General features: G+C 48.3%; 1 protein-coding gene across 6 annotated transcripts in view; it reads right to left on the bottom strand.

Moving 5' to 3' along the window:
* Positions 1 to 12337, bottom strand: part of BBS9 (Bardet-Biedl syndrome 9) — a 440716-nt gene extending 428379 nt beyond the window's left edge. For 4 of the 6 annotated variants that reach the window (XM_008261624.4, XM_008261625.4, XM_002713746.5 and 1 more), the window contains exons 1-2: positions 11669 to 12337; positions 7560 to 7682 (exon numbers count right to left, since the gene is read on the bottom strand). In XM_008261624.4, the coding sequence (XP_008259846.1) occupies positions 7560 to 7671 (112 nt within the window). In that variant the 5' untranslated portion in view covers positions 7672 to 7682; positions 11669 to 12337. The remainder of the gene's footprint in view (positions 1 to 7559; positions 7683 to 11668) is intronic. The other 2 variants (XM_008261626.4, XM_070059709.1) reach the window with 1 other exon arrangement.
* Between the last annotated feature and the right edge of the window lie 432 nt (positions 12338 to 12769).

Here is a 12769-nt window from a genome sequence, read left to right as displayed (position 1 = left end):
TAACTAACATAAGATTGCCCAGGGGAGAGAATTTGGCACAGCAGTCAAACCACTGCTTTGTATATCCACACCCCTTATCAGAACGTCTGTTTCAAGGGCTGGCTATTCCACTTTCATGCAGCTTCCTGCTAATGCTAATGTACACCTTGAAAGGTAATGGTGATGGCTCAACTACTTGGATCCCAACTTCCCATGTGGGAGCCCCAAAATGAGCTTTGGGTTCCTGATTTTTGCAGGAATTTAGGGAGTGAACCAGCAGATGGAAGATCTCTCTTTGTCTTTCTTTTTCTTTCTTTCTCCTCTCTTTCTCTCTTGCTTTCAAATAAAAATGAAAATCAAGAAATAATTTTTTCTTTTTTTAAAAGATTTATTTAGGCCGGTGCCGTGGCTCAATAGGTTAATCATCTGCCTGCGGCGCCGGCACACCAGGTTCTAGTCCCGGTTGGGGCGCCAGATTCTGTCCCAGTTGCCCCTCTTCCAGGACAGCTCTCTGCTGTGGCCCGGGAGTGCAGTGGAGGATGGCCCAAGTCCTTGGGCCTTGCATCTGCATGGGAGACCAGGAGAAGCACCTGGCTCCTGGCTTCAGATCAGCATGATGCGCCAGCCACGGCGGCCATTGGAGGGTGAATCAATGGTAAAGGAAGACCTTTCTCTCTGTCTCTCTCTCTCTCAATGTCCACTCTGTCAAAAAAAAAAAAAAAAAAGATTTATTTATTTATATGAAAGGCAGTTTCAGAGAGGCAGAGGCAGAATGAGAGAAAGGTCTTCCATCCCCTGGTTCACTCCCCAAGTGGCTGCAACAGCTAGAACTGGGCCAATCCAAAGACAGCAGTCAGGAGCTTCTTCCAGGTCTCCCACATGGTGCAGAGGCCCAAGGACTTGGGCCTCTTCTACTGCTTTTCCAGGCCATAGTAGAGAGCCAGATGGGAAATGGAGCAGAAGGGTAGTCCCGGTCAAGGCGCCGGATTCTGTCCCAGTTGCCCCTCTTCCAGGCCAGCTCTCTGCTGTGGCATGGGAGTGCAGTGGAGGATGGCCCAAGTACTTGTGCCCTGCACCCCATGGGAGACCAGGAGAAGCACCTGGCTCCTGCCTTTGGATCAGCGCGGTGCGCCGCCCATGGCGGCCATTGGAGGGTGAACCAACGGCAAAAGGAAGACCTTTCTCTCTGTCTCTTCTCTCACTGTTCACTCTGCCTGTCAAAAAAAAAAAAAAAAAAAAAATGACTGGGCCAGTGCCGTGGCGCAGTAGGTTAATCCTCCACCTGCGGCGCCAGCATCCCATATGGGTGCCGGTTCTAGTCCCAGCTGCTCCTCTTCCAATCTGGCTCTCTGCTGTGGCCTGGGAAAGCAGTAGAAGATGGCCCAAGTCCTTGGGCCCCTGCACCCACGTGGGAGACCTGGAAGAAGCTCCTGGCTCCTGGCTTCGGATCAACACAGCTCTGGCCATTGTAGCCACCTGGGGAGTGAACCAGCAGATGGAAGACCTCTCTGTCTCTACCTCTCTCTGTAACTCTGTCTTTCAAATAAATAAAATAATAAATCTTTAAAATAAAAAGAAAATACTAAATGAGAAACCACTAAGTTTGTTTGTGTATGTATGCTTCCTTTCTTGTTTTTTTTTTTTGTTTTGTTTCCCTGAGTAGTATTCAATTGTAAGAATGCACTGAGCTGGCGCCGCGGCTCACTAGGCTAATCTTCCTCCTGCGGTACCAGCACACCGGGTTCTAGTCCCGGTTGGGGCGCCGGATCCTGTCCCGGAGGCTCCTCTTCCTGTCCAGCTCTCTGCTGTGGCCCGGGAAGGCAGTGGAGGGTGGCCCAAGTGCTTGGGCCTTGTACCCACATGGGAGACCAGGAAGAAGTACCTGGCTCCTGGCTTCGGATCGGCGCGGCGCGCCGGCCGTAACAACCATTTTGGGGGTGAACCAATGGAAAAAGGAAGACCTTTCTCTCTGTCTCTCTCTCTCACTGTCTAACTCTGCCTGTTAAATAAAAAAAAAAAAAGGCCAGCGCCGCGGCTCAATCGGCTAATCCTCTGCCTGTGGCGCTGGCACACCAGGTTCTAGTCCCAGTCGGGGCACCGGATTCTTTCCCGGTTGCCCCTCTTCCAGTCCAGCTCTCTGCTGTGGCCAGGGAGTGCAGTGGAGGATGGCCCAAGTGCTTGGGCCCTGCACCCCATGGGAGACCAGGAGAAGCGCCTGGCTCCTGCCTTTGGATCAGCACGGTGTGCCGGCCGCAGCGCGCTGGCCACAGCGGCCACTGGGATGTGAACCAATGGAAAAGGAAGACCTTTCTCTGTCTCTCTCACTGTCCACTCTGCCTGTCAAAAAAAAAAAAAGGAATGCACTGAATGGACCGGCACCGTGGCTCATTTGGTTAATCTTCTGCCCGCGGCGCTGGCATCCTATATGGGCGCCAGGTTCTAGTCCCCCTTGCTCCTCTTCCAGTCCAGCTCTCTGCTGTGGCCCAGGAAGGCAGTGGAGGATGGCCCGAGTGCTTGGGCCCCTGCACCCGCATGGGAGAGCAGAGCGAGGCAAGGCGCCTGACTCCTGGCTTCGGATCGGCGTAGCTCCGACCTCAGCGGCCACTGTGGGGGTGAACCAACGAAAGGAAGACCTTTCTCTCTGTCTCTCCCTCTCTAACTCTGTCAAATAAAAAAATAAGTTTTAAAAAAAAGAATGCACTGAATGTGTTTACCACACTAAGGCCTTTTTAAGTCTATAAGCAAAAATACCTAGTGTAATGAAAAAGAAGACTATCTCAAACCACTGTATTAGTCAAAGCTTCTTTCCCATTCCCACACTTAAGCTAATTTACAGACCCAGAGCCCCATGAACAAGGTTTTGCACAGTCACTGTATCACACCACACACACCTACTATGAAATTTTCCTCAAATCCATCCCTACAGGACTGGCACTCAGTTATGCAGGTATGCCAATGAAAGAAAAGTACTCAAGTGAATATTGGTCGTGAGTTTCTACTAATTCTGGCAGCCCAGAAAAACACTGTTATTGCCAATTATGGAAGCCCAATGACAAACAAAAGAAATTTTTTTGAGAGGCAGAGAGCCAGCAAGCTCCCATTAGCTGGTTCACTTCCCAGATGCTCACGATAAACAGAATGGGCCCGGGCAGAAGCTGGGAGCCAGGAGCTCAACCCAGGTCTCACACATCAGTGGCAGGAGCCCAGTAACTTAGGCCATCACATTGCCTCCCAGGGTCAGCATTAGCAGGAAGCTGGAGCCAAGGACCTGACCCGGGTATCGAACTCAAGCACACTGGTATGGGACACAAGCATCTTCACCAGAGTCATAGCTGCTAGGCTAAGCACCCACCCCCAATTTTTTAGCATAGTTCACCCTGTGGGAAAACAAAACCAACCTATGCTCTTTCACTCAGGTTCTAAGAGTTTAAAGGAAACATATTTCCTTAGAAAATGACAGGACATCCATCTGGTTCCTTAACAAGTACAATGAAAGACAAGGAAAAAATCAAAATTGGTATCATTCCTCTGCCAGATTTTGGGAAGTTTCATAAATTCAATGCCAAAAAAACTTAAATGTGTAGATGTTGTGATTCCTATCACATCCAGGTTTAATAAGGAAATTTTCCAATATTAAAGTTTGGTGGGTCTTATAGATTTAGGGTTCATTGGCATACCCACAAACAGGTATCACTGTACCCATTTTTACCCTTCTTACCTTCTAGCCTTCTGTCACAGTAGAAAAGTTCCCCACACCTGTTGAAAGTTAGCCCTTCCATCTTCATACGTGATCCCATGTCTACTACACACAAACACCGACGCACACACACACACTCTATCCTATACACTGAATTTCTCCCATTTCTCTTGATCCTACACTCACTGTCCCCAAATCATCATCCTGCCTTCCACCCTTCACAGCTAACTTTCTGTTAAAAGAGCTATGAACACTCAGTCTCCGCATTTCCAGGTTTCAATCCAACATTTCCCTCCTTATCCTCTCTCTGTCTCTCTCTCTCTCTCTCTCTCTGCATTTTCACTCATTCTCAGGGATTCAAACACAACCTGCATACTAGTTCCTCCAAAATCTTTACCTCTGTGCTATACATCAGACCCTTCTATCTCAAAGCACATCCAAAACTGCTGTCATTGGCCTTCTGTTTCCTAAGACTGGCAACCATTCCCAAACTTTGGAGTGCCACCATTCAATTTTGGAGTTTCTCAAAAATGAAGATACCTAAGCCCTACCATCCCCTCTACCTCCAGAGTCCACAATCTTACAGGATCTTGGATGTGTGGGACAGAAAATCTTCATAGATAATAACTGCCCCCAGGATATTGCAACACAGGGACTCAGACTTTGGGAAACAATGATCAAGGTTTTTATCCAGGTGGGACACACACGTAATGACCTTTTTATAGCACTGCTTAGGAAAACAGAGGAGGCTGCTTTCAGCTGGCTACAAATGGAAGCAGCAATATCTCAGCATATTGGTATCCCATTCCTGGCACCCAGTAATGAGCTCTAATAATAACAGAACAGAAAGCTATTCAGACAATAAGTAGGAATAGTTTCCAACCCATCTGAGATTTCCTAGTTTCCATAAAGTGTACTTGAAATTGTTCTCTGGGGATGGCGCTGTGGTATACTGGGTAAAGCCACCGCCTGCAGCATCGGCATCCCATATGGGTGTCAGTTCGAGTCCCAGCTGCTCTGCTTTCAACCCATTTCCCTGTTAATGTGCCTGGGAAGGCAGCAGAAGATGGCCAAAGTGTTTGGGAACCTGCACTCAAGTGAGAACCCCAGAGGAACCTCCTGGCTCCTGGCTTTCACCTCGCCCAGCTCCAGCTGATGTGGCCATTTGGGGAGTGAACCAGTGGATGCAAGATCTCTGTCTCTCCCTCTCTCTCTCTCTGTAACTCTACCTTTCAAATAAAATAAACAACTCTTTAAAAAGAGAGAGAGAGAGAGAGAGAGAGAGAGAGAGAGAGAGAGAAATTGCTCTCTATGGCAGGTATTTATGTGAGACGACCTTTTTTTTATTTTATTTTATTTTTTTTATTTTTGACAGGCAGAGTGGACAGTGAGAGAGAGAGACAGAGAGAAAGGTCTTTCTTTGCCGTTGGTTCACCCTCCAATGGCCGGCGCACCGCGCTGATCCGATGGCAGGAGCCAGGAGCCAGGTGCTTTTCCTGGTCTCCCATGGGGTGCAGGGCCCAAGCACCTGGGCCATCCTCCACTGCACTCCCTGGCCACAGCAGAGGGCTGGCCTGGAAGAGGGGCAACCAGGACAGAATCCGGCGCCCCGACCGGGACTAGAACCCGGTGTGCCGGCGCCGCTAGGCGGAGGATTAGCCTAATGAGCCACGGCGCCGGCGTGAGACGACCTTTTACATGGTTGATGTGGGCAGGCAGGTAGCTAGTGAGCAAAGTGCCAGCAGCATCTCGGCCGTAGCCCTGCACTGCCCAAGCCCCACCCCCTCCATGCTGATCCAACACGACTGCAGGCTCAGCTCACCTATACCCCATCAGGCACCCATGAAAAGACGCCATGACACCTTCCTAGAGACGACCATGTGTGCTGCAGCTCCACATGCAGATACATGACACTTCCGAGATTCCCAAAAAAAGCAAGTGGTACACAGGTCCTGCCCAAACTCTACTCCATTGGAATGTTTAATTAGGGCAAAAAACTTCTACTCACTAAAAGAATGACCTCAACTCGGGTGGTGGCAGGAGCCCTTCCTCCCTCAGGAAGAGAGGCTGAATGTGTACTATCCCTTTCACTAACTCATGCTTTCCTGTACACCTTATGTCTCCTCTTTGAATTCTTTTCTAAAGTGGAAGGAAGAGCCTGGAACAAGAAGAATTCCCCATGGAGAGCTGAGTTGCCCGTAGCATGGCCAAATAATAAAGAAACAACAGCTTCTGGGGCATAGCGGGTGAAGCCGCCACCTGCAGTGCTAGCATCCCATATGGGCACCAGTTCGAGACCCAGCTGCTCCATTTCCAATCCAGCTCTCTGCTATGGCCTGGGAAAGCAGTGGAAGATGGCCCGAGTCCTTGGATCCCTGTACCCACATGGGAGACCCAGAGGAAGCTCCTGGCTCCTGGCTTCGGATCAGCGCAGCTCCAGCCGTTGCGGCCAACTGGGGAGTGAACCACCGGATGGAAGACCTCTCTCTCTCTCTCTCTCTGCCTCTCCTTCTCTGTGTAACTCTGCCTTTCAAATAAATAAATAAATCTTAAAAAAAAAAAATAGCTTCCAGTAGCTTCATCAAACAGACAGGCCGTGGCAGGACTGATAACCTTTGAAGAATCTGAATAAAAGGCCTTCCCATTTTCTATTTGCAGGACAGGGGCCAGATTTCCCTTGGAAGTAATTTAGTAGGTGCTCAGTGCAGTACCTCCCAAGAGGTGCAAGAATAGCTTTCTCCTTTCACTTTTTCCCTAAGTTCCTACTGTTTTTATTACAGGACAGAGAAACAGAAAAAAGAAAAATGTAAGGGAACCATATTCACATCATATAAAACAAAGGAACAGTTCTAAGTTTTCTTTTGAAGAGGCCAATGATTACTGGGCTTGCAAAAAGAGACAGAGAGGAAGCTCATGACTATAAACACAAATTTGGCAATGATACAGAACTAAACCATTTTAAAGATCACTCAAAAACATGAAGATAGGGGCTGGTGTTGTGCCGCTGCAGATTAAGCCGCCATCTGAGAAGCCAGCATCTCATTTAGGCACTAGCTGCTCCGTTTCTAATCCAGCTTCATGCTAATGCGCCTGGGAAAGAAGCAAAGGATGGCACAAGTGCCTGCGCCCCTGCACCTATATGGGAGACCCAAAAGGAGTTCCAGGCTCTTGGCTTCAGTCTGGCCCGGCCTTGGCCACTGCAGCCATTTGGGGAGTGAACCAGTGGATGGAAGATCTCTCTCTAACTCTTTCTAACTCTGCCTTTCAAATAAATAAATAAATCTTTAAAAAAAAAAAAATCAAGATGGGCCGGCATTGTGGCAAAGCCACAACGGTAAAGCCATCACCTGTGATGCTGGCATTCCATATGGGCACCTGTTCAAGTCCCAGCTGCTCCACTTCTGATCCAATACCCTGCTAGTGTGCCTGAGAAAGTAGCAGAGGAGAGCTCAAGTGCTTGGAACCCTGAACCCACGTGGGAGGCCAGGATGAAGCTCTTCGCTCCTGGCTTCAGCCTGGCCCAATTCTGGCCATTGAAACCATATGGGGAGTGAACCAGTGGACAAAAGGTCTCTGTCTTTCTCTCTCTCTGTCACTCTGCCTTTCAAACAAACAAATCTTTTTACATAAAAAGAAAACTAATGAAGTGATACTATAGACTTTTTTATTAATTAAAGCAAATAACGTGACAGAACACAAACTACAAAGCAGAACTTTATTAGCCTGCTACCTAAATATTGCTTATAAGGAAAAAACACCTTCAAATTAGGGCATTTATAATAATTCAATTATGCTATAAAAAGTACATGTTTAGAAAGACAGGTCATTTTTAGTTAATATATTTAAAGCTTGGTTCTAAAATGCATGGCCATAAGTTACCTACCTTGTCCATTTCCACTATTGTCAACATCAGCCAAACACAAACAGCCTTGATCAAATTCTTCTTTTTCTCCCAGAACAGTTGACCACCAGTCACGGGCTTTAAATAAAGACATTTTCTTTCACTCTAAAAAGAAAGCATTTGTTTATAATAAAAATCCACTTTATACCATGAATTAATTATCTCTTAAGGCATAACCAAATCAAACTTGGACATCTTTGAAAATATTTCTATATCAACTTTAGTTGAGGGTTGTATCCCTGCCTGAAACCACAAATCCAAATAGTTAGAAACAATAATCACACTTTGCAATATCACTGCTAAGTTCAGCTGAGAAATTACACATTTATCACAGGGTAATTCTCTGTTTTGAGACATGTAAGAGAGAACTTCACAAAGTAAAAAAAAAAAATCATGTTATTGGGGTAGGTGTTTGGTGCAGCAGTTTAGACACTAGGTGGAATACCTTAGTCTTATCAGACTGCCTGGTTTTGGGCCCCAGCTCCATTTCCAAATCCAGTTTCCTGCTAATGTGCACCTTTGCAGACAGCAGGTAAGCACTTAGGTCCCTGCCACCTTTGTAGGAGACACAGATCAAATCCTGGCTCCTGCTTTGGGCCTGTCCCAGTCCCAGCTGTTGCAGGTATTTGAGGAATGAACTAGTAGATGATGATCTCTCTTGTTCTCTCTCTTCTCTGACTTTCAAATAAAAAAATGGGAAAAGAAAGTATTCTTTAGGCCGGCACGGCTCAATAGGCTAATCCTCCGCCTTGTGGCGCCAGCACACCGGGTTCTAGTCCCGGTCGGGGCGCCAGATTCTGTCCCAGTTGCCCCTCTTCCAGGACAGCTCTCTGCTGTGGCCCAGGAGTGCAGTGGAGGATGGCCCAAGTGCTTGGGCCCTGCACCCCATGGGAGACCAGGAGAAGCACCTGGCTCCTGCCTTCGGATCAGCGCGCTGCACCAGCCGCAGCGCATCAGCCGTGGCGGCCATTGGAGGGTGAACCAACGGTAAAGGAAGACCTTTCTCTCTGTCTCTCTCTCTCACTGTCCACTCTGCCTGTCAAAAATAAAAAAATTAAAAAAAAGAAAGTATTCTTTAAAGGATTGAGATGTAAATTCTGCCAGCACTATTTAGAATATAAGACTTTCTTTTTCAGATATATTTATTTGTTTGAAAGACAAAGTTACAGAAAGAGAGGGAAAATCAGAGAGAAAGAGAGAAAATCTTCCATCTGCTGGTTCACTCCTAGATGGCCACAACAGCCAGAGCTGGGCCAGTCTGAAACCAGGAGCTAGAAGCTTCTTCCAGGTCTCCCATGTGGGTGCAGGGGCCCAAGCACTTGGGCCATCCTCTGCTGCTTTCCCATGCACATTATCAGGAAGCTAGACCAAAAGTGAAGCAGCTGGGACTTGAACCAGCAGCCATATGGGAAGCCAGCATTGCAGGCAGCAGCTTAACTCGTTACGCCACAATGCCGGCCCCAAGAACATAAGAATTTAACAAAATAGATAATTTCCTTTTAGTTTGGTCATTGAAGATACTTCAATATCCTCTGTTACAAATTATTGAGAAGAACAAATGAGATCAAATGAACCAAATGTGTTAACACCAGAACTGGCATATTACAAGTACTGAAAAACCATCCACTCCCTCTTGCCATATAATTGCAGAAAGGTAAGATAAAAGAGGAAAAGTTACACCAAAAAAGAATCAGGAAAATTGAGTTGCGAGTCCACTTATAATACTAAGCACCAGAGTGTCCTCAGACAAAACACACAACTTCTCTATACTTTGATTTCTTACCTAGAAAGAGTATATCTTTTTTTAAAATATTTATTTATTTATTTATTTATTTGAAAGGCAGAGTGAGAGAGAAGGAGACAGGTCTTCCATCCACTGGTTCACTCCCCAAATGGCCGCAACGGCTGGAGCTGAGCTGACCTGAACCAGGAGCCAGGAGCTTCCTCTGGATCTCCCACGTGGGTGCAGGGGCCCAAGGACTTGGGCCATCCTCTACTGCTTTCCCAGGCCACAGCAGAGAGCTGGATCGGAAGTGGAGCAGCCAGCACTAGAATCAGCGCCCAAATGGGATGCCGGCACCACAGGCAGTGATTTCACCCACTCCGCTACAGTCCTGCCCCTAGAATGAGTGTATCTTAGCTCGACCTAACAAACAATAAGTTACCGACATGAATGCATGTTGAACCTTTACTTACCATACAGCATCGAAAATCCTGGGATTCCACAAGAGTTTGTTTAACATAAATGAAATTTTCCTTCATGCTACACTGATTTAAGTGGTAGGGAGGAAATACAGTCAATTCTCCTTATTGACAAAGGTTATGCTACCACAAACACTGAATTATCAAGTACTGAGCCATCGCTCATAGGGCAAGTACAGGGTTGGGTTACTGCAAGCCTGCCATCCCAATGTTTTCTTCAAGCAACCAATGTGTAATGCTTTCCAATGTGTGTTTCTGTTTAAGGATACCTCAGCTAATACATATTGTTGATACATTGCCACTGAACTCATAGTCAACACCACTACAACTCAGCCTTAACAAAGCTTATCGAATTACATGTATTTTCTCCATAAAGAACATCACAGCCTTCTCGCACATAGGAACATTAGACAGTACTGCAGCATTACATATGGAGGTCACTTTCAACAAGACAATCATCCCAAAATGCAAAAACAAAAAAAAAAAAAAGTGTTAAAAATTCTCTAAATAGACCAAGAAAGGCCACTTGTTTACAATATGAGAGCTGAAACAAGAAGGCAGAGTCCCTTTGACATTAGCTGGGAGGCTGTTGGTCAAGTGGCTTCAATTTTTAAGTGTTCTGCCACAAAAAGCATTGTAAGCATTGATTTGGGGGTTGTAAATTAATGCTGTATGCAAGTTCACAAGTAATAGAATCTGCAAACAATGAAGATCAACCATATTTTTTCATGTAGATCAATCTGCTTTTAATAGTAGATCTTCTGGGCCTGGTGCTGTGGCATAGCGTGTAAAGCTGCCGCCTGCTGCTGGCATCCCAAACGGGTGTGGACGGAGTCCTGGCTGCTCCACTTCTGATCCAGCTCTCTGCTGTGGCCTGGGAAAGCAGTGGAAGATGACCCAGGTGCTTGGGCTCCATGCGGGAGATCTGGAGCAAGTTCCTGCCTCCTGGCTTCAGCCTGGCCCAGCTCCTCCCGACCGCAGCCCTACTTTGTTGCAGCCATCTGGGTAGTGAACCAGAGGATGGAAGATCTCTCTCCCAGTCTCTCCTTCTCTTTCTGTAACTCTGCCTTTCGAATAAATAAGTCTATCTTTAAAAAAAAGAGGCTGTAGCATAAATATACAAAGAAGCGCTATAATTTAAGCAAAAACACCAACACAGAATGAAACTTCCTTAAACTCACATGTAAGTTGTAAATTATTTTCAAAATACACTTTCTGTTTTTAAATTCTTCTAAACAAGAGCTCGGTTTATTCACAACCAAAAATTCTCCCATTTATTCTTTGCACGTTGCTAATAAGTTGGAAAGTTTTCTCTCTCTCAATGACGGCGGAGTTAGTATTTTTTCCTCCGACAGCTTCCAAGTGATGCATGTGTGTGTACATGTCAGATTGCACATGTGTGAAACGTGATCGCATATTTAAAGTAAAACAAATCTATAAATTTCCCCCAGGAAATTGAAGCCAGTGCTTGAGAGGAGGTGCTGATAAAATCAGCTTAGTTCATCTAAACTGCTGTGGTCGGCAAAGTAAAGAGAGACAGAGAAGCAATAATCCCATCGCCAGAAGTATTAAAGGGAATTAGTACTCGCACCCCGCTTCACTCAGGCTGAGAACGACTCTGACGGTTTGCTCACAGGACCTGTTGCAATGTCACAGGAGGATGCCGGCCATGCGCCACACGACTTCTTCCATGGAATCCTCAAAAACCACTCAAAGATCTTCGCGGGTCTCACACACTCTGTGCTTGCGGTTTGTTTATCTGAATGCAAACATCCTTCCTGAAAAGCCGATCACCTTATTTGCCCCCAAACCATTCCACGGCATCAGAGGGTCGGTCCTGTGCACCCAGCACAGGGCACCCCAAGTTTAATTCCAAACCTGTCTCTTACCTGAGGACGCGTGAGCTCCGCCCCCGATCTCCCTGCAGGAACGCCTGACCGAGGGTCCCAGTGGTGGAGCGCGGGCAACAAGAGCGGGTGCAGAGAGAGCTCCCCCAGAGCTTCACCGCTCCCTCTCGTCCTCTTGCTCCAAGCTGTTCCAAAGAGAGAGCCCCACTGGGCAGCAGCATCAGCTCTGCAGAGTTGGGGCGACTCCCCCGGGAAGCTCCCCTACACCCCCTCTGTCATCCACAGAGACAAACAGAGGAGACGACATCGATCCTCGGAACAGGCCAGACGGGCGAGGAAACGGCCAGTCCCGCTGCTCACAAACAGGAGGCTATGATGGAGGAGGAGGCGAGCGGGACGCGGCAGGACACCCACAGCCGCGGCGCATCCCTCAGCGCCCCGCTCCAGCCCTCTCCGCCTGTTGTCATAGCGCTTTACAACCGACGCCACTGCGCAAGGCGGGCGCTGCGCCGCGGCGCCTTCTGGGGCTTGTAGTCCAGAGCGGCGGAGGCGCGCAGGGCCAGGACCCTGTCTGAGGGGTTCTCAGTAGAAATCAGGTTCGTCCCGGACCGGAGATCGTGGGAACCACTGCCTCGTCCTCTTTAGCAGAGAGAGACGGTCAACGCAGCGGTTCCTCCGACCCAGGGTCTGGCCCGGCCTCGGGCCTGGACTGCGGCGCAGGCCACGCCCCTCCCGGGCCTTTCCCCGTTCCCGCCCCTCGGCGCTCGTGGGTGCGGCCTTGGGGGCGGGGCTCGCGCGGCGGGGCGGGGCGTGGCGGCGCGGGCTTCTCCCCCGGGTCCCGCGCCTGCGAGGTTCGCGGAGCCTGTGAGTGGCCTGTTGTTTTCTGGGCGGGAGGCGCCCGCGGGCCTGGCCCATGGACCGCGCGGCCGTGGCGAGACCGTGCCCCCTGCTGGCGGGGGTGGTGCTGGCCCGGTACATAGTCACCGTGAAGAGGAAGACGGGCCGGAAGACCACGATCATGGAGATGGTGGAGTTTTCCCCTCTCTGGGAAACATGCAGCCGCGAGGTTCCTGTGCCTGTCTGCTGATACACGTGTTAAATCTTCAGTTTGCTATGTAGATTTCCTGGCATGTAGCATAAGCA

Source organism: Oryctolagus cuniculus, chromosome 16 (assembly GCF_964237555.1).
Source record: "Oryctolagus cuniculus chromosome 16, mOryCun1.1, whole genome shotgun sequence".
Lineage (NCBI taxonomy): Eukaryota > Metazoa > Chordata > Mammalia > Lagomorpha > Leporidae > Oryctolagus > Oryctolagus cuniculus.
The sequence above is the reverse complement of the archived record's forward strand: the minus strand, read 5'-3'. Positions and strand labels throughout refer to the sequence as shown.